General features: G+C 41.1%; 2 protein-coding genes across 11 annotated transcripts in view; one reads left to right on the top strand and one right to left on the bottom strand.

The window, feature by feature from the left end:
• The first annotated feature begins 488 nt into the window (after positions 1-488).
• On the top strand, positions 489-11,672 carry wde (Fibronectin-III type domain-containing protein windei). 2 transcript variants are annotated; one of them, XM_086972523.1, is made up of 9 exons: positions 489-626; positions 4,954-5,129; positions 5,671-5,885; positions 6,029-7,057; positions 7,290-7,477; positions 7,669-8,080; positions 8,285-8,941; positions 9,206-9,321; positions 9,692-11,672. In XM_086972523.1, the coding sequence occupies exons 3-9, from the start codon at positions 5,688-5,690 to the stop codon at positions 9,990-9,992; spliced, it is 2,901 nt and encodes a 966-aa protein (XP_086828649.1). In that variant the 5' UTR covers positions 489-626; positions 4,954-5,129; positions 5,671-5,687; the 3' UTR covers positions 9,993-11,672. The 2 variants fall into 2 exon arrangements, with proteins under 2 accessions (XP_086828649.1, XP_022706555.1); XM_022850820.2 differs by lacking the exon at positions 489-626 and adding an exon at positions 3,050-3,256.
• A 41-nt stretch (positions 11,673-11,713) lies between these two features.
• Positions 11,714-18,986, bottom strand: part of LOC111270552 (multiple inositol polyphosphate phosphatase 1) — a 36,947-nt gene continuing 29,674 nt past the window's right edge. For 7 of the 9 annotated variants that reach the window (XM_022850824.2, XM_022850827.2, XM_022850825.1 and 4 more), the window contains 7 exons: positions 17,505-17,712; positions 17,018-17,257; positions 16,573-16,805; positions 14,386-14,500; positions 13,582-13,786; positions 13,298-13,376; positions 11,714-13,153 (listed from right to left, as the gene is read on the bottom strand). In XM_022850824.2, the coding sequence (XP_022706559.1) occupies positions 12,833-13,153; positions 13,298-13,376; positions 13,582-13,786; positions 14,386-14,500; positions 16,573-16,805; positions 17,018-17,257; positions 17,505-17,712 (1,401 nt within the window). In that variant the 3' untranslated portion in view covers positions 11,714-12,832. The remainder of the gene's footprint in view (positions 13,154-13,297; positions 13,377-13,581; positions 13,787-14,385; positions 14,501-16,572; positions 16,806-17,017; positions 17,258-17,504; positions 17,713-18,986) is intronic. The other 2 variants (XM_086972524.1, XM_022850822.2) reach the window with 1 other exon arrangement.

Below are 18,986 nucleotides of genomic sequence, written 5' to 3' on the forward strand. Positions count from 1 at the left end.
CTCTAAAGAGACATGGAAGTGTGTAGGTCGCCTGCATGTTTCATTGTTCGGGAGTGTTCCTCCGATGGCGTTATTGCAGTTGGGGTATAGATCGAAGGGTTCCATAGTCAAAAATGAAGTCCAAAAATAGTACTGTTATGTGCATATATAAACGAGATGAGGGCGCTCATGGAGGTTACGAAAACGAAGTTTACACGCTGATTTGACAAGTTGGCTAATTGGCTAACACCACCTGCGAACCAGGCTTCTCTACTTGAAAGAGAAGTGGTATTCACCAACATACATCTGTTACGATAATGTTGGTGATGATAGTGATGCTGGTGGCAGCGACGATGATCATGATGATGACAAAGTGAAGTGACTGCCACTGCATTGCATTTGGGATGGGGCGAGTATTCTCTTTCTTAAGCGATGGTACATCAACAAATTTAGCCACGTACAAATGGAATCCAACAAGCTGCCCTGCAATCTTGTGGCAAGCACGTCATCACTAGCTGTGGAGTCTGTCTGCACATGTATCATCTATTTTGATGCAGTGATGACCTAGTGCTCGCTAGGGGTCGCGTGGCGTCGTACACCTGCAAGCTGATATTAAACCGTGCCCTTAGCTATTTTCAATTATTAAGGTGAGTTGAAGTATATCCGTGAGGTGGTATGCTGGTCATGAGTGTATTTTTAATTTATGGATTTTGTCGGGGCCAGTTTCCTGCTTAATTCATACTGAGCGCACATGCCGGTGAAGCCTATGTGCATTTGTGACGAGCAATGTGTCTCATGTATCCCCGTCAAGTTGAGGTCTTCAATAAATCGCTAGTTTCAACGGTACTGGTGTGCTTGTTCATTCTGGCGACCTGTAATGCTAAGTGGAATAGAACAGTGAGCTTTGACATTGCTAACAGTTTGATCCTGAATCTAGCCACCTAGCCCTTATTGTAAACATAGTACTACTGTGCGGAAACGGTCGAACTGATCGGCGGTCAGAGGATTAGTTCTAAGTTTTGCGGCACTTGTTCTATTGCATGCGTTCTATTATCCTCGGTTTAAGGCTTTACAAATCTACGCTGCTATGAACTGAACTGGACCTTGAAAACAATCATATGAAAAATTTAACTTTTTTTGTACAGACACGCTTTTTATAGAATGTAGCTAGTCCCCGTTACACCTCGCGTAGGCGGTTACTGCCAACGGCATCTTTGTCTGCTCTTGCTGGGAAACTCTTTATGGACGTCCCTTGCTTTTTCTGGGTGGCATGCTAAAGCGGGCTGTTGCAGTAGTAGTTAGTCAAGTAAAGTGGCAAAGTGGCTGGTAAGCTCGCTACTACAACAGCGCCACTTTTGGTACAGCCGTGTGGCAAGTGCTGGGCGTTGGCAGCGCCTACGACCCAGTGGTGATAACGGCCTGGGGTATAGGCCGGGTTGTTTGGCATCTGGTCCACCAGGGCGCGCTCGTAGCGTTTGCTCACATTTCCACTCGTGTTTGTCTGACTGCTTGGTATAATAGACCAAAGTTGGTAGATATACGTGCATCCAATAATGGGGAGACACTTGTAAAAGCGCACTGAGTCTTCCAACGGTTAGTTAAAAAGCACTGTGAATGATGATACCACCATGAAAATGGTATTTTTCATTCCACGGTAATGCTAATTAGCTTTATGGCTACCGATCAAAGGAGAACTCATTAGCGCAAAGAGAGCTCCGGTGGTTCAAGTAGCTACACTTATGTGTATACAGACTCGTATTTCCATGGTATACCTACACTGCTGATGATCCCATACCCTCATCTCATCGGGCCAAACGACGTACAGGTTACGCAAGTGGCGCATTCATCATCACGCACACTTTCACATAAACATTGTTTAAGTTGCAAGTAGACAACGTTGGCAGACACTATCTGCAAAATGACCGTACCTGTAATGTCTTGTGCACAGAAGCGGTGCCTTTGTAATAAACCACACAGAACACAAAATGATGATAAAAGCACATGGGGCAAACATAAAAAACAACCATGGAGTGCCCGGTATAAAATGTAAGTGTTGTTATTGTTTATAACGTACTCTTCAAAGACGAAAACTGTTTACACAAGATGATAAACACTCGTACAAACAGGGTGAGATGTTGGACTTAATTTTTTAGATTCAGTTGCACCTTGAAAAAAAACGAAGAAACGTTAGGGCTGTGTCTAGAAATATACATAGAACCAACGTATATGTAGGTATATGTTTTTTATTTTCACCAGATTAAATCTTATATATCGGCGGATATTCTTAAAGAAGCTATGCTAAAATCAGTGCTCCTTGCTACCGGTCAAGAATCGATGTAGAATATGTTTTCTTTGATTTAAATCAATGTGATCAGATGGATGTTTATAGCGGCAGATGACCCGCGCAACCTTTCAGCAGACTTTGATCAATGAGCCTAGATCCGCGCTTCTAATCCGTTCCTCCTGGCGTCGGTTAAACTCCGACAACCAGAGGACCTGCCGCCTTCCTGTGCCCGTGTGTGCGAATATTCACACTAACTTATTGCTTCTGATGCTTAGGCCAGTTGCATCGATGGCTAGTATAGAGCGCGCCGTTACCACCTTTGCGTAAACGCCAATCTACCAAAAACAGCAACTGCGAGTGTTGGAGGATGAGATGGCGGCATACAGTGAGCGCAAAGCAAAATTCGATATTTGCTCGGGCAAATGTTTTAAGCAACCAAACACGCTTTTCAAGCGAGTTGTCACTCTCAGCTTACAGCAGTACTCGCGCATGCGCTCGGGTCAAAATGCGTCCAATCGCCAAAACGGTTCCTATGGTAACGGGCTAGCAGTTTTGGCCTCGCAGGAAAACTTTTTCACGTTTTTGGCATTTTTCCTCCGCAAAATCGAGACGGCGACGTGCATGTGCGACCAGGCAGATAGAAAAACTGCGGTAAATGTAAAAATACTATCTGTTTCATCTCACAGTGAACTGTATCGGCGCAATGCAATATGTATATTTCTTAGCCTCGAGCGCCCCCTGGCGGATAAAGCTCAAAGCAAAGAGTCAACACGGAGCCCCGTTCTGCGTTTAGCGTTTTACTCGACGAACCGTCTCTATGGTTTTGAGCGGCTGTTTATAATAGTGAAGTCGAACACAAATTTTAGGACTGAGTGTTTCTATGTGATTCAGGCCGGCTGCGGGCTAGGAGATGAGCGCCACTCAGGAGTGCCGGCGATGTTGTGTTTTAGGATGCCCCAATGGGAAAACCCCAGCCAAAATTAGCATGCACAGGTTCGTAGTCGGTCCAAAATCGAATGTAATGCGAGGGCGGGAATGGGCGCTAGCCTTTCACCACACACCAAACATTCTAAGCAACGAAAATTGCGTGCGCGGGAACACTTTCTAGTATACAATAGTGTGACGTATAGATTGTTTAAGATATGCTCGCAGTAATCGAGTCTATTACTAATAGCCCCAAAAAGGGTTTGGTTAATTGGAATCCATAGTTGGACCTTTGAACCTACCCTTTAGATAAAGAAAAAAGTGTATAATCTTCAGAGCTGGAAAAAGAATGTTTACATTTTTCCATGTGTGATAAGCCTTTTCATTAGGCTTAAATCTGTTGGGTATAATATATCGTGTAATAAATTTTCTTGGTTCTATATCAAAACAACGTCAAATTTGTCGAAAACAAATATAATTAAGTACGAGATTCCACGTTGTTGGAGTTCCTCTAAATGCGAAACAACTTCCTTATTTCGAAACGAGCTCGAGTGATTTTCGCAAGATTATCCTCACGCATCCGAAAAGTCTCAAGAGAAATCCCTGCACGTGTTTTACTGATTTTCCTTAATTATTTGCGTAATTTTTTATGATGCGTTGACATTAAAAACTAGACATCGATTCACTATTTCTTGTTCTCTCACATAAACATCAGAACATTGAATGCATGTTACTCCCAAGATGATTTCTAACTATGAATGGAATTATATTTATAGGAATCCTGAGCGTGAATGAGGACATTGTATTTAATTACATTAGTAGATTACATATTTGGACATTTTCTGTTGGATAGCTCGGGTGCCCAAGTTTTCTTGTACTTCAAGGTGAGGAATAATGATTGGAAAACAAATTTTATGTGATAGGAACTTTCCTATTACGTGTTCTATTCCAAAAATTATAGGAAACTACGTTTTTGTATTGTTGTAAAGATAATATTGTAATATTGTTTATATTACCGTGCGGTCATTAACGGCCTACTTAGTTCGAATCACAAAAATACGCGGCGAAGTTACAGATTCGAAAAACGCGATTTTTTCGCGATTTGCGCCACAAGAGTCTTAATTCAGTTTTTACCAGCGTCTCAAAATATAACTCAAACAGAAATCACGTACTGGATTTTTAATCATGCCCTAAATTTGGCCTTGCTTTCGTTTTCGTGCTGAATCCATTTGATAAAAATTGAGAAGCTTCGTGCTACCAGGGGCGATTTTATATATCTTTTCTTTAAAACTCTAGAAAAGTTGACACATTTGACAGTTAATAAATTACTACTACCCAGATGTCATTCAGGCGAGCGCAGTACGACGTTCTCTTAATAGCCGCGATCTGCGAAACATTCGTGTATCTTGTTATGCACATAAATAAATTCGAATGTCGTGAAGTTTTCAATCTCATTTGTAACTTATCCATTCGCTTCTAGTCCTGCTAACTCTAATTTCTCGTGATATTTTCGATATTCGAGTTTACGAAAAAAAGCTCTAAGAGCAACAGAATATTTTAATATGTATTTTGATAGAAATAATATATTTGATTATTCTCTGTTACTGGTTTGCAATACTGAACACAACAGTATTTATCGTGTGTGTACTCTTGGAACGTTCTTCGGCAAAGATCAATTGCAACCGTGACGTTTCAGCCAACTGTGATCGCAGCAAAAAATGTTAAATCTAATGCGGAACGATAAATAACTATTTTATCTCGAATAGAATTCCAGATGTGGACCCTACCGGCAGCGAACCATGTGATTCGTCAGAAAAAAAGCTACGGAACGAACTCCGATCGCGATGGCTGCGTTTGGCGGGGGTTCCCGAGGATGTAATTACGCCCGAAACATCCTTTGTTTGCGCAAGGCATTTCCCACCAAATGCGTACCAGCACATTGGTAAGAGCTTCTACACAAAGTAGAAACACTAAATGCAAATGTTTACTTTATATGATCAGATAGTGTTATCAAGTTGAATTGGTGTTTGATGTAAATATTTAAACCTAAGGTAAGATACCTTAATCTTACCTCTGAGGAGTAATCATTAAAACAAAAAGCATTGTTGTTTCAATTCGCGGTGAGGATGCCATCTTCATTTTCGCTCATTAATTCCTTTTACAGTCATCACATCTTAGGGCAGGTAGCAGTTGTTTACCATCTTGACGTAGCCATCAACACTTCTTACAGCGTTTTACATGCGTCAGAGCGTCACATTCTCATCTATGCATGATTATAAGATCGACGAAGCTTTCAGCAGCAAAAACTACAGAATATAGTTCTCAGTTAATCTGGCTTTATGACTGAGAATTATTGTCAATCAAATTAGACTGAATTGTAAATGGCAACAATACGACCTACGTTATATTAAACAGAACGAAGAACGAAGGATTGCGACTTTTTTTATTGACAATGCTTTTTATGTTTGGCTTGCTATTTCCAGACACCGACCAGAAAAAAATGCGACGGCTGAAGGCTCATGCCGTTCCATTAATGTTCCTGCCAGGTCAGAAAATAGAATCAGAGGAAAAAAAAGCATCCGTCGAAATACCTTCTCTTGCGTTTAGAGCGACATTAGATGAGAAATCAGCGGACGAGGAGCTAAGTAAAAATAGACAATCCAGAGAAGACGAAGATAGAAGTCCTTCAGCCGAAGAGGTAAATTTGAACATTTTATATTAACGTTTCTGCAACTGGGGAACAAACACATTATGATATTTTTAAAATAAAAATCAAGCGGAAGATCTATTATATAACGGGTTACGCATTAGTTTTCTGTCTCTTTTCTTTGTTGCTTACAGAATTGTCAGGTGGTTGACGATGGCGCAGCGGAAGATTACGTGGAGAATGAAACCTCCTTTGATACAACAGTTCTTTCGACAGCAAATAGCAATCATGAGCCAGAGAAGCATCTCAACAAGAAGGATAGCGGGAATTTTGCCTCTAGCTTGCCACCCGTTGTTTCTAAGGGCGACGCTATCGAGCCCGTTGAAACTATCGAATCTGAGGACAGTGCTTCAAAAGCAGGTGATAACACTAATATAGGTGCGGAAGTTTTAGACGATTCTAGTGAACCCGTGCTATTCGTACACGTGCCTGACGATAGCACGACGCTGGCGGCGACAACGGCAAAATCCAGGTCAGTAGATGGTATCGGAACAATTAGTAATGGGCATCTTAACCTAGAAGCGGAAGTGGTTATGGACGAGCCTAAAAACACTAGCGCTACTACCGAAAATCGTAGAAAGAACGGGGTTATCGCCTTTACTGAAGAAATTGATAAGGATGCTGAAATCGAAACAACTATACAATTCGCACTTATAAACGATGATATCGAAATGGAAGACGAAGTTATACAGGACGACACTGCGGGAACGAAAATCGGTCAGACAACCGACGAAGCGGTCAAAGAAATCTCTCGGCCTAACACATCTACGGGGGTTAGATTTAGTCTTAGGAACAAACTTGGACAGTGCATTGTCGAAGAAACAGAGACAGACAGTCAAGATTCGACGCGAAGAGAAGTTGCAGCTATATTTGGGCAAGATGGTAGTGAAACAGGACCTGCAAAACAAAACTCGAGGAAGCCTGCCAAAGTTAAGCCCGTAAATGATGAGCGAGCTGAAATTCAACACGAAAAAGAGATCTCAATTTCATCACCAGCATCGCAAAAAAGCACTGAAAGCTTAGCGGGGTCATCAGAGTCGGCTACCGACAGCGAAAGAAGAACGTTACGCAGCTCATTGCTAAAAAGGGCTAGCGAAGGTCTTCTCGAAAAACCCGGACCCAGTAAGAAGATGGCTCTCGATGAAATCAAAACTCAAGCAAGGGTAGGTGAACTCTTGTCATTGGAACAATACATTCATTTTGCGTTATTTGGTAAGAAATCGAACAACCTTATTATTGTCATTATCAAGTGCTCAGTCATGTGTATTTGTGGCATTATCCTACACCAGTTATAATATAGGATATTACTGTACACTTAACTTTAAATTACTTAGACCTAAGCAAAGGCCCTCCTGTATCATGATTGTGTTCATCGTACCAATGTTTTCCTTACAGATGAAGTACTCACCCCGAAAGGTGGATCTTGCAAAGGGTGACTCAGCCTCTCCTTCAGCTAGTCCTCCAGTTCTCATGGGTAGACGGAACCTGCAGATGTTGCTGAATAATTACGGTGAACTTATCGCTCAGGATATCAGTCAAAAACTCGGAAATTTGGCAAAAGCTCAGACCGTCATATTCCACAAGTAAATCTGGGTTTACAATATCTTTTGTGCTTTTCACATGGTGGAGTGTATTTTGATTTGTAGCTATTTGCAGTTTTTTTCCTGTAAGTGACGGTTGACGTTTAGCATAGCGTTGTTATTACTCGATGTTCGTTCGGTAGTCTCTGGCTAAAAACGATTTTTTTTTACGATCATGCGGTCGATGTGTGCAGAATGTTCGAGAAAATCGCGGCTCACGCACTTCTCATGGAGCAATTGCATCGGGATGTCTCATGTCGTCTAAACAGTTGTAAATACGCAAACTCTGTGCGGCACGCCGCGATTCAGGTTGCTTCAGTACAGCCTTGTGTACCAGCTGCGCCACATGTTGCCGTCGCCTCTAATGCACCACAGACTACTCAGATGGCGCCACCCCAGCAACAAAGCCTAGCTGCTCCAGGGCCATCTGCAGCACTTGCGCGTCAGCAACAACAACAAAGCCAACAAGTCCAACAGTCGCCGCCAGGTCTGACTGGAGCTGGCGTCGTCCGCCAGGTGGTGCCGCAGTCGTTGCCTATTGTGGGACGCGGCCGTCCTCGTTTACCACAACCTGGGGCTCGGCAGTCTACACCAATGCTCAACGCGGTACATTCCTAGAAGATGCCAAAAGTCCAAGCCCTTCCCCCCCGGTTCTTATATTTTTCTCCTAGCCCATTTACACATTATTTATTTAAGACGAACAATATGATAGGCATTTAGACCTAGGCGTAGCCCAAATAGAATACAATACTACACGGCCTTCATAATATTTCATCACTCATATTATATGCAATGAATATGTGATCGCAGGCACTCCAGGCACGATCGCCTTCTACAGCGGCACCTGTAAAACCACAAATTGACTCCAACGCTGTCATTGATCTAACCGATGACGAACCGGTTCGAGTGGAACCAGCATCCTCACCTGTTCGATCCTCCACTTTGTTAGCAACGCGAACACCACAAGTTGCTGGAGTAGTTCGAAGGCCCACACCGGCTACTGCCGCAGCTATCCCTGTTGGGGGGATTGTACCGGCCAGTGCTTTACGCGCTGTCGTACCAAACTCAATTCAGCAGCTACCAAGGGGTCCCGTCACACCTGTACGCGCTGCTACGGTAGTTGGCAGTACGGCACAGGCTAGACTACGAGTGGCTGCACCTGTCGCAAGAGTGCCCACTGCAGTTATGCGTCCTCGTGGCACAATGATAGCTGCAACACAAGTCGTTCAACGGGTACTGCCTCCTTCAACGCAGGTGGCAACGACAGTATCCGTTTCGCATGGGGGACAGACGATAACTTCTCCAAGACAGTCACAACAGCATGCCACTACAGGGACACTAGTCACAGGAAGCGGGACCACACCTACGGTTCACTTACCCCCCGATATCGTTATGCGACCGATACAAACGCAACAGGCCCAACAGCCAGTCCATCAAACAAGTGAAAGCAGTAGCAACGTACAAGGGGTAAGTTTGAAATACAGGGTGCTTACCTGAAAAAGCTAGAAGAGTTCGGTGTTATCGAGCTTATATAGAGACATTCTGTGAAGTATTACAGTCCGTTAGATGTAGAATTGCATTTGATACTTTTAGTTCTTAATTAACCATAGGAAGTGCTTTGAATAAGTGGGTAAAGCTCGTTTTCAGTGAAATAGAAAAAGATCAATAAATAATAATAATAATAATAGTAATAATGGAAAAATATTATTGGGTTTTCTAATCGCCCAACAGCGCCGAAGTACGCAGCTCAGATTAAAGCATCCTGCGCCGCTTCCACCCACTCCAACGTATACCGACCAGGGAACACTGAGTACACCGCCAGCACCGATCATTCAGCAGATTAAGAGGTAAGTAAAAGGCAGCAAACCGTACGTGTTGACTTGTATAACGTTCAGTTCTATCATTAAATGTAGTACGGGCTTATCAGCTTTGCTTTATAGTAATGACCTGATTAAATACCGTATCTGCATATGTATCGGTTTCGCCTAACATTGCAACAAACTAAGCTTCTTTACGCTAGTGCTCCAGCAATAATAGAGCGACATAGAATAGTTGCAAAAACTTGGAGCGTATTATTATCAGGAAGGTGCATATCTATTGAAGCAGCGCTGTGTTAAATCTGTTCTAGCAACTGATGAAGCCGGCACACGGCTTTCGCGCGCAGTATCTACTTCACACTCTAACGTGCGTTTTCCTTTTTTATGATTGTTTTTGTAGAACGCAAAAGGGTATCGTTGTAACATTCGACGCCAAGAAGCAGCCGGGCGTTCGATACGCGGATACAGAGAAGTACCAGGTGTATTCATACGTTGAAACCAACGATCCGCCATCGACTTCTACGTGGAACAAGGTTGGAGAGGTGGGCTCACTTCGCCTTCCAATGGCCTGCACATTCACCCAGTTCAAAGATGGACATCGAATTTTCTTCGCTGTGCGCGGAGTTGACGCGACGGGTAGGCTGGGGTCGTTCAACGAACCGAAAGCTATTGATCTCCGCGAAAACGTAATTATTCTTTAAATGGCTTTTGAAAATGCAACTGATCCTCCCGCCAGGCATCATTTCGTATCAGTTTTCCTTTGCGTTACCAGTTACTCGCCGTATGGGATTTTTTTTAACTCTCGAACTCGAAGCATCACTCCGATACCCAAATGATTGTATGCAGCAAAATCATCATGGTTACTGATCATGAACATGAGGATCGTAAGAACTCAAGCAGACCTACTAAAGCCAGTAATGCAAAAGAACTAGAAAAAAACACGACCGGAGGAAACCCACTTTTGGTATGTTTTTGACAGTATAATTCGCCTTTTCATCAACAGCAACATCTGTATAGCTGTTGTAGTTCATTTATGACCCAGGATTGTATAAATGTCATGGGTGTGTGTATATTTGAAGACATCGTGAAAGTCATTGGCGTTGACAGAATTAAGTGTGTCGTATAGGTACGAAGTTTACGTTGGCTTGTTAGAAATGGGTTAAGATGGGACTTGTGGGTGCCTGAATCGTCGTCGTCTCAATAGACAAATAATCCTATATTCTAGTGAACGATACGAAACCTCTTTAATCAATAGTAGCAATGTATTTGTGTAATAATAGAAATAAAAAGTTATGGCCGTTTATGAAAGCGGCCGATAGTTATGGCTTGTGGGTCAGAGAAAAGCCATTGTTAGAGATTTACCGAGTAAGTATTCGGGTTAGGGGGCTAGATGGGCGTGTACAGTAAATTCAAAGGGCTTATTAACAGGAAATGGTTTAGGTAAAACTTTCAGCTACTAGTGTAATTCCTGAAACTTAGTGCCACGAAAAGAATTTTGCTAAGCACCCCTTTTCCCTTAAAGAAATCCCTTAAGCATGACATCGATCGTTATATGTATAACTAAATTGAATAATTTCGAACAGTCGAGAACTGCCTATATGCCAGGTTGTCCAGATTTAACTAACGGATTGCAGGGATGTGTCATCAGAAGAAAGGATATTATGGGTACATGAAACTAAATAGAGGAGAACTTAATTTACCCTTGTACGTCCAAAGCGTTTATCCGTCGTGCAAGAATAGGGCCAAGTCTTTGCATCAGGCCATGTAGTATAAATATGTACATTGCAGTGGAACAACGGGTGGACAACACCCCGAAGGAAAAATAGAATCAAGAAAAAGACCAAATGAAATAGGCTGTAGTAGTAGTACTGTGGCCTCAAAATTCGGTAGCAGCAATGCTCAAATTTCATATAGATCGCCATGGCAACCCAATGGAAATACTACCACTGAAAATAACAGTGAGTCCCATCAGTCACTTGCTAGCTTCAATCCTGATAGGAACTAGATTATTAGAAATATTAAATTATTATGTATTAAAACATACGTATATATAAACATATAATCAGTGGTTTATTACAATAAACGCAATGTAATATAATGATGGTGATGTCAGTGAGTATTTTGGAAAAAATTGACACCGCCCTGTTTCGCAATTAAGGAAAAAAATTTATTCAAAAAACAACAGACTTTGCAACCAAACAATGTTAAGTTGCTTTCATTTTCAAAAATCAGTAAATTGTAAAGTCGATTTATGAGTAAATACAGGCGTACTATTTCATTCAGACACGTTCATAAATAATTAACTGAATTTAAAAAAATGCGAAACCGAAACATAGCTGAAGATTTGTACAAAATAAAAATATATTTGTTCCTCAAGGCGACTTGTGTTGTAGTTGTTTAAATGTGATCAATAGCTCGACCCTTATCACATAAAAAGCGCTGTAATAGTTTATTCAGTTTTCAACAAGAACATGTACAGCTTCACTTACATTATGTATGTATGTACCCTTCCATCCGTCTACTTTAGGTAAGCAAAATTAATTTGTAGTATAGTACATCTGCCCTTACACACAACGGGGCCTAGTCGCTATGAACCGGCGCTGCTTTGAAGCAGTAGCCTTTACTTCAGATTGCTTCAGTTGTCACTGATTGAACTACAATTATAGAAATGTTCGACCTGCGTTCTATATTAATACCTGCAACCGACTCAAGGTAGCCTCGATTACGGAAGACACCTCCCTTGACAATGATCAGACTAGAATTTCACCGGGAAGAATTTACTTCATAATATTCATACAATACAGACGAAGCTCTATCCACGATATCCATGGTCTCGATGGATGACATTCGACTTATTATTACAACAAGGTTGGCGTTTAGAACAAACACACGCAGGCAAATAACGAAAATCTAAATCTCTGTCCATTCTTCAATACGTCTATCTATATTTTACACTATAATGTACGTTATATATTGATATCACACTCATCACCACTGAAAAACATGCTATTAATATCCCTCATAAACGCACCGTAAAAGTATCTGTGTATTAAAATGTTTCTCAATTAATAATTGATTCATTCGTTATTAACAGGCACACGATACAATTAGCTACCCACACATACGTTTCTCAGTTAGTTTCAATGGAAAAATGTGTAGTGTTGCCTCATGCGTTCGTTCATACCGCATCTACTAATTTTTCCATAGTTGACTCTAAAACCTATTCTTGAACATTAACGAAAGTTAGTTGCCTTAATTACTTTGTAGCAGCACCTAGCCATCTGTTTGACATTTATGAGCATATTGAAATGTCCACAAATGAATGACATATGTCATAGGCATGTGAAACGGAAGTTCCTATTCACAAGTTGGCGTCTAAACAGGAACTTGCCTCAATTCGACACAATTAGGTAGCATATTGCAACAAGTAATCAAATACTGGTTGTTGATAGTTTTCTCATAGACCAGCACTGCTAAGATGACGCTTAAAAAAATATCTCCATCCTATATAATTATTGTATGCTTACTATCTACTGCCCTGCTACGAGCAGATCTGTGAAATGTTACAGCTCGATGGGGTAGTCTGGAAAGCCTTTCTGAATTCCCTCAGTGGACAGAACTCAGTCGAGCATGCCGGTAGTTGTACGAGTCGTTCGTTGACGAATGTAGCCATTTTGTACTGTTGTTCCGCTGAATCGCCTTCAGAAGCAGGACATGAGTACATCACGAACAGTATGTTAGCATTGAACGGGCACAGTTGTGATGACAGCCAGGATCGCTTCGCGCAAACTGAATCCCAGGTCATGGCAGGTTGTGCGTCGCCGGTATTATTGTCTCGAGCCACGCCAAAATACGACAACACCTAATAACCAAATAACTTGAGTTTACCATCGTCAAGTTGTTGCTTGTCCTAGAAACTTAGCGATAATGAATTGACTCAATAGAAAATCTAACGAATATCTATTTCATACGGTATGTTCGAGTAAAACGTAGACCCTAATAGTACCTTTTTGAATGCTCCAGCATGACTAAAATGCAGAACCGTTCGGGGGTTGTGTTCTGGATACGAAGGTGCCTCTGCTTCACTGTAACAATACGTGTCGGATCACAAAAAGTTGCAACAAAGTTTGCCTCTTTAAGGACGCGTAATAACTAATAATGAATGATTAGATACTCGCTATTTCATTATCATTTGTATCACTTTATTATACTCATGAGCTATTGTCTCAGTTAATAATAAATTTAAATAAAATTAAAAAGCAACTAATAATTCAAAACCAGTGTACTCACATAATGTAGTCGAAAAGATCTTGAGCGATAGGACAGGCCTGTTGCCAGTTGCGGTGGTTGCCATAAGCGTCTTTATAAAAATCATCTAGGTCCTCCTGAAATTCGAGTAACTTCAAATCTTCCGTGGTAAACACAGCACACCAGGGCGACTTACCGATAATAGCTACTTCGTATCTGCACTGTGAGAACATTAACTTTATTTCACCTGGAATTGTTTATAAATTTAGGCCAGCTTAAATCGAAAAATGTAGAACACGCTCCTTTGTGTAATGTTAGAAAATAATTTGTTAAAAATTACCTACAGACCAACCAAAAATGCTTAGTTCAAAAAAATACTGTCCCAAAAATAAAATTTCTTGATCACAGTACCACTTTATGTGATGTTTAAATATGTGATGAAAATCTTACATAGAGGGCCAACGATCCTTGCCTTGGAATCATATTCATTTTATATATATACCCACTATATTTATAATATTGCAATTATTGTTAGGAAATACTTCGGCAGCGGTGGAATTTAAAACTAGAACGACTGGTGCCTTAAGAGAGTGGCTTAGAGCACTCGGCTACGCTACCACGTAGGCCGCACGCAAATAGTTTGCTTCTATTGATTCAACAGCAAGGCCGTCAAGCAGTAACGGCATATATAGTAGTATGGCAATCGAAATCTCAAACACAAGCATGTTGCTTGCTGCACAAAATGCAAAAGTTGCATGCATGTCTCTGACTCCAAAAACGAATAACTAGAATTTACTATGCGCAACGGTAGCGCCCTCGGCGTAAATCTGCACCGAAGTCAATTACCTTTTGTCACTTTTCTGCCAAGTCTCGAGCTAAGTGTTTCAAGGAGACTCGAATAATAGGTGCTAGCTTCAAGTTGCGATACTTGCGATGGTGTCTTGACGTATTTTCCCCTTCGCTGAAACAAACAAAAAGAAGTATAAATCATCCTTCGTTTCCTGCGCCACACAGAACGCTCGCTGCTGTTACATGTAGGCAAAAATTAACGGCAAACTTAATGCTAAAACAATTCGAAATCGAGCTACCATTGTCATCTGCCGGATGAATAGTGATAGCATACAGGTGGTGCAAGTGATCTAATGCAACAGAATCCGGGAAGGAGCTTGCTTTCCTTTTAGATTAACTTCAACTCTGATGCCACTGCGAAGCTAAAACAAACGTCTATCGGAAATGAGCTTCAATCTGGCGTCCATTTTGGCTCAACGGCATCAAGTGAAGTCAAAGATTGATGGCGATCACTATAAGATGGATCGAAGCGAGCGGTTAGACCTGGCGATTCAGATTCACGCACTAAAGTTGGAATCATCCTCTTATACCCGGGAATCATGTTTAAAAAATACGGGAGGCAGAAAATTAGACTTGTATTACTCACAGACACTCAATGGACCTGGTGGCCAGCCTTCAGAACTACAGATGTTTCATCTGGCCCGAAACCAACAATGAGCTGTTTAGAAAGAGCAGGTCGTAGCTGGCTTCTATCTTCGCTTCACTTTGAAAGTTCGCATATTTCGCATACATCGACCATTATCGACAACGCTTCATCCGAATTCACGACAAAAAGCCGACTCAGTATTTCTTATACATGATTATCCGCATATCCAGTTTGAACGATACGATCGTAAGGTTTCTCCGAAAAAAGCACTTGAGCGAGACAAAAGAAAAAGATGCACCAAGTTATGCTCCGTTATTGGTTGTCGTTTCGAGCTGTGTTCCGAGAAACGAGGTTAAATCTCGCCATTTGCTATATCGCACAGCAGCAGCAGCAGGTTGCTGAAAATACTGTAAATCGACATAAGGTAAGCAATATGCGATGCTTATTGCGGACTAGTAATAGCAGCGCCGCTTTGAGTAAAGCGCTAACCTTTTAAATATGGATTTATTGCCTGGATAATCGACCACGGTAAATAGCCGTTCTCAATTTTTGAGTGGGGACAGATGAAGTCGCACATGTTTAGTGTACTCGTCTGAAGATATGACGGGCGAACTTGCCAGTCTGTTGGTGGTCCAAGCAAAAGGACATGCTGATTCCTCAAACTGAGGATGTCAGCTTCAGATGCGAAATCGACAATTTTACTGGCTGACAGCCTGCCGCGTCTACGAGAGGAAAAGATTTGCTGGTTTACGAAAGAACTGTGTGGTGCATAGTTTTCGTTGGGTACACGTCTTTCGCACGCAGAAGCTGTAATATTATTCATATACTACCTCTAAATGAGACAATAGCCAATCATAATTCAAAGCTAGACGACATTTGTGGCATTGCTTGGAGGGCATTCCGTCAACGTGCCACACCTTTAGAATAGACAGTTTAAAAGAAGATAGTGCAGTTATGCTTCGTGCAAATCGAGGTATGCAATCTCATTGCCAATGCTATACTCGAGATTTTTATAGTGCTGCTGTCGCCAGTCGTCGCTACGTATCGTGCAATTGATAGCAGCGAACTGCATCATCGTGCATTGTGTGGGATTAGCAGACTCAGCGGGCTGCTGCAGATAGAGGTGCCACAAAACACAAATCCAGAATAATTTTTTACAGGTTCGAACATGAAAATGAGTACATCCAGACATGGGTTTCTTGTTTTAATGAAAGCTTGTTCCGCACGTTCATCGTTAACCACGCTGCTACTACCAGACTTAAATTCAGCTGTCCAACATTTGCGACATTTGGAAAATGATGCTACGGAGCCCCCACAAGCAGCCTCCATTTCGGGTCCAATTTGCGTAGCCGTATTGCCGTTCACGATGGCTTGAGCACTTAACGACAGCTTACTATTGAATGTTACATACTAACATTGACTGACATAAACAAATTAAATTGTAATATAGTTCAAATTTTCATGAGTACTGCTAGAGATATTGCAAAAAAATTCTCAGCGAGTAACGCTATTTTTATGCTGATGCTAAAAACTTTCCAAACTACCAATTTCTACGCAATCTAAATTTTGACCGATAGTTGAAACGATATTGTATTTACCTTCAGTAAATCACGACATTCATTATGGAACTGTAATAGCGGATCGTTGACGTTGTTCCGAATCTGCGGCTCAATGATGCTATTGAACACTTCTTTCGTGTACCATTGCGTCATAAAAGCGTATGCTGTGCTTCGGCTTCGAGCGCGCGAGGTGAAGTCGACCTGAATTGGGGAATCTCGGAACGGTCGTTGCTCGGCGAACACTGACGGGAATCGATTCGATAACCGTTTCACTGCAAAAAGGACAGGAACTACGGAACTTACCCCGATTTCAAACTTTACTGAATATTAGCTGTTTATACTAATTTGAAAAGTCAAAGTCTACGTATATGGGGTCGGTTACACTCGACAGAGCTGTTTGATTAGCAAATTTGCGACCTTCTAATTGCAGCCTTTCCACTCGCACTATGTAAAAAAGCAAGTGTTTTTTTCGAAAATTTGTAACCTTGAGCTTCGGTGACAAGGATGCCTTCGGGCGCAACCATATTATCTTGATCTGGCACAAAAGGAAACAGCCACTTCGACAGGTCGTGCAAATCCTGTTTGCATAGTCGACTCTTCTCCTGACTTGTAATCTCTTCAGCCAATCGCTGCAATGTGACAGAAGCTTCCTCGATAGCTTCACGGTCAGGATACCGGGTTGTATGCCGTTGAAACAAGTAAAATAGCACAGGTTCACATCCGGCTGCAGTAGAACACCACAAAAAATTGAGCCGTGATAAATATTTATGTAAACTTGAGGTAATCAATTAGTTACCCAGCTGAAGACCTCTGATCCTTAAATAGACCTCTCACTTCTTTTTTAAGATAACGTTTTTAATGTATTTAGAAATTATAAGAGATTTTTTTGTTTATAACCTGCAATATATTTCACCAAAATATTAATGATTTTGTGATGGGAATGGGTAAACGACATAATCGTCACGGCTTACGACCGACTGCTGGAGGTTTCTCAAATTCATCCTTTGCGAGCTGAACGGTGACGTTATAGTCTGTTTTTGTGCCGAACCATTTGTACCGATCCTTTTCTGCTATCTCGCTGTAGCAAACTTTGCCATTAGCTGGCGTGTAGCAGCCAAGATGATGTTCCCGCAGGTACAGATACAGCAAGGTGCCGCCAATGAGCAGAAGCTTAATCACCTATAAGATAAAACACACAATTGTTTCTCTTTATTTGTAAAACTGCTCTTCTACCTAAAAGTTGTTGTCATTGTATCTAATCTCGATTTAAGTTATTCGCAAACGGAAAATATGGGGGAAGGAAAGGGAATGTTCCTCAAACAAAACTGTTGTCTCGCTACAGATTGTGTTAGTTTATGATTGTGTATCTTCAACTGAAATTTATCCATGCCTTTGTTTTTAGCCTCATATTTTAAAAGAACAAACACTAAATACACTAAACTTTGCGTGAGCCTGTTTCAACCGGTGTGTGTTTGTCGTCATATAAGTACGTGATATACAAACGTGCAATTCTACTATAAACTGATAGAACATAAAGCATTGTTTGGGTAAGCTTTTGAGGATAAGACTATAGATTGAATCCGTTGTTTTGGGCCTATAAGGTACGCTCAAATTTATGCCTAATAATAATCTCCTTAAATTACTTTGACCAGTACCATATCCTTTCTATTTGACGTTGGTAAAGGCTCAAGATAAGCCGACGATGAAAACTATAATCCAGATATATAATCTAAAAAGGTAAATTAATGCACTGTGTCTGCAGTTCACAGCAAAAGTTAAAGTTCATGTGAACTATCGTGGACATATTTAAGCGCTATGCTCTTAACCAACAGAGCGATAATATATAGGGATATTAGTAGGGGCTTAAAACATGACGCTTCGAGGAAATATATGCAAGTAGATGTACTCCAAAATGAATCAGTTAAAAGTTTAGTAAGTAAAATATACGTCCGTAAGGTGCACAAAGGGATCATTCGTTTATTATCATCAAACAAAACGTAAAAAATGTCTACATTCGCTTACATTTTTGTAACGGTTTGTCATTGAATTTACAAAAATGCAATATAACCCGCGAGCAATAATATCTTCATGATTAAATGTGTAGGATCGAATGGTACATTCGATGCTACATGTTTATATATATCAGAATTTTGCATCTGGATATCGTTCTGTATGATCAATGAACGTGCGAAGTACTGGATTGCGAAACTTGTTAGCACCAAAGCGCGACGAAGATTAGAAAGACCCATATGGATTTATGCTCTACAAATATGGACACTTTTTGTGCAGACGTCTATTTAAGTGCACGTTGTTTCTGTTGTACAATGTTTCTGTAAGGCGCTGTCTTTTGGCAAGAACGTACCTATAACAACTGGTAGCTGAGAGGAAGCAATCACAACAACCTTGAATCGTTATGTAAAAAGTCGAGGAACAGTATATATAAAAAAGTATAT

Source organism: Varroa jacobsoni, unplaced genomic scaffold, assembly GCF_002532875.2.
Source record: "Varroa jacobsoni isolate VJ856 unplaced genomic scaffold, vjacob_1.0 contig00006, whole genome shotgun sequence".
NCBI lineage: Eukaryota > Metazoa > Arthropoda > Arachnida > Mesostigmata > Varroidae > Varroa > Varroa jacobsoni.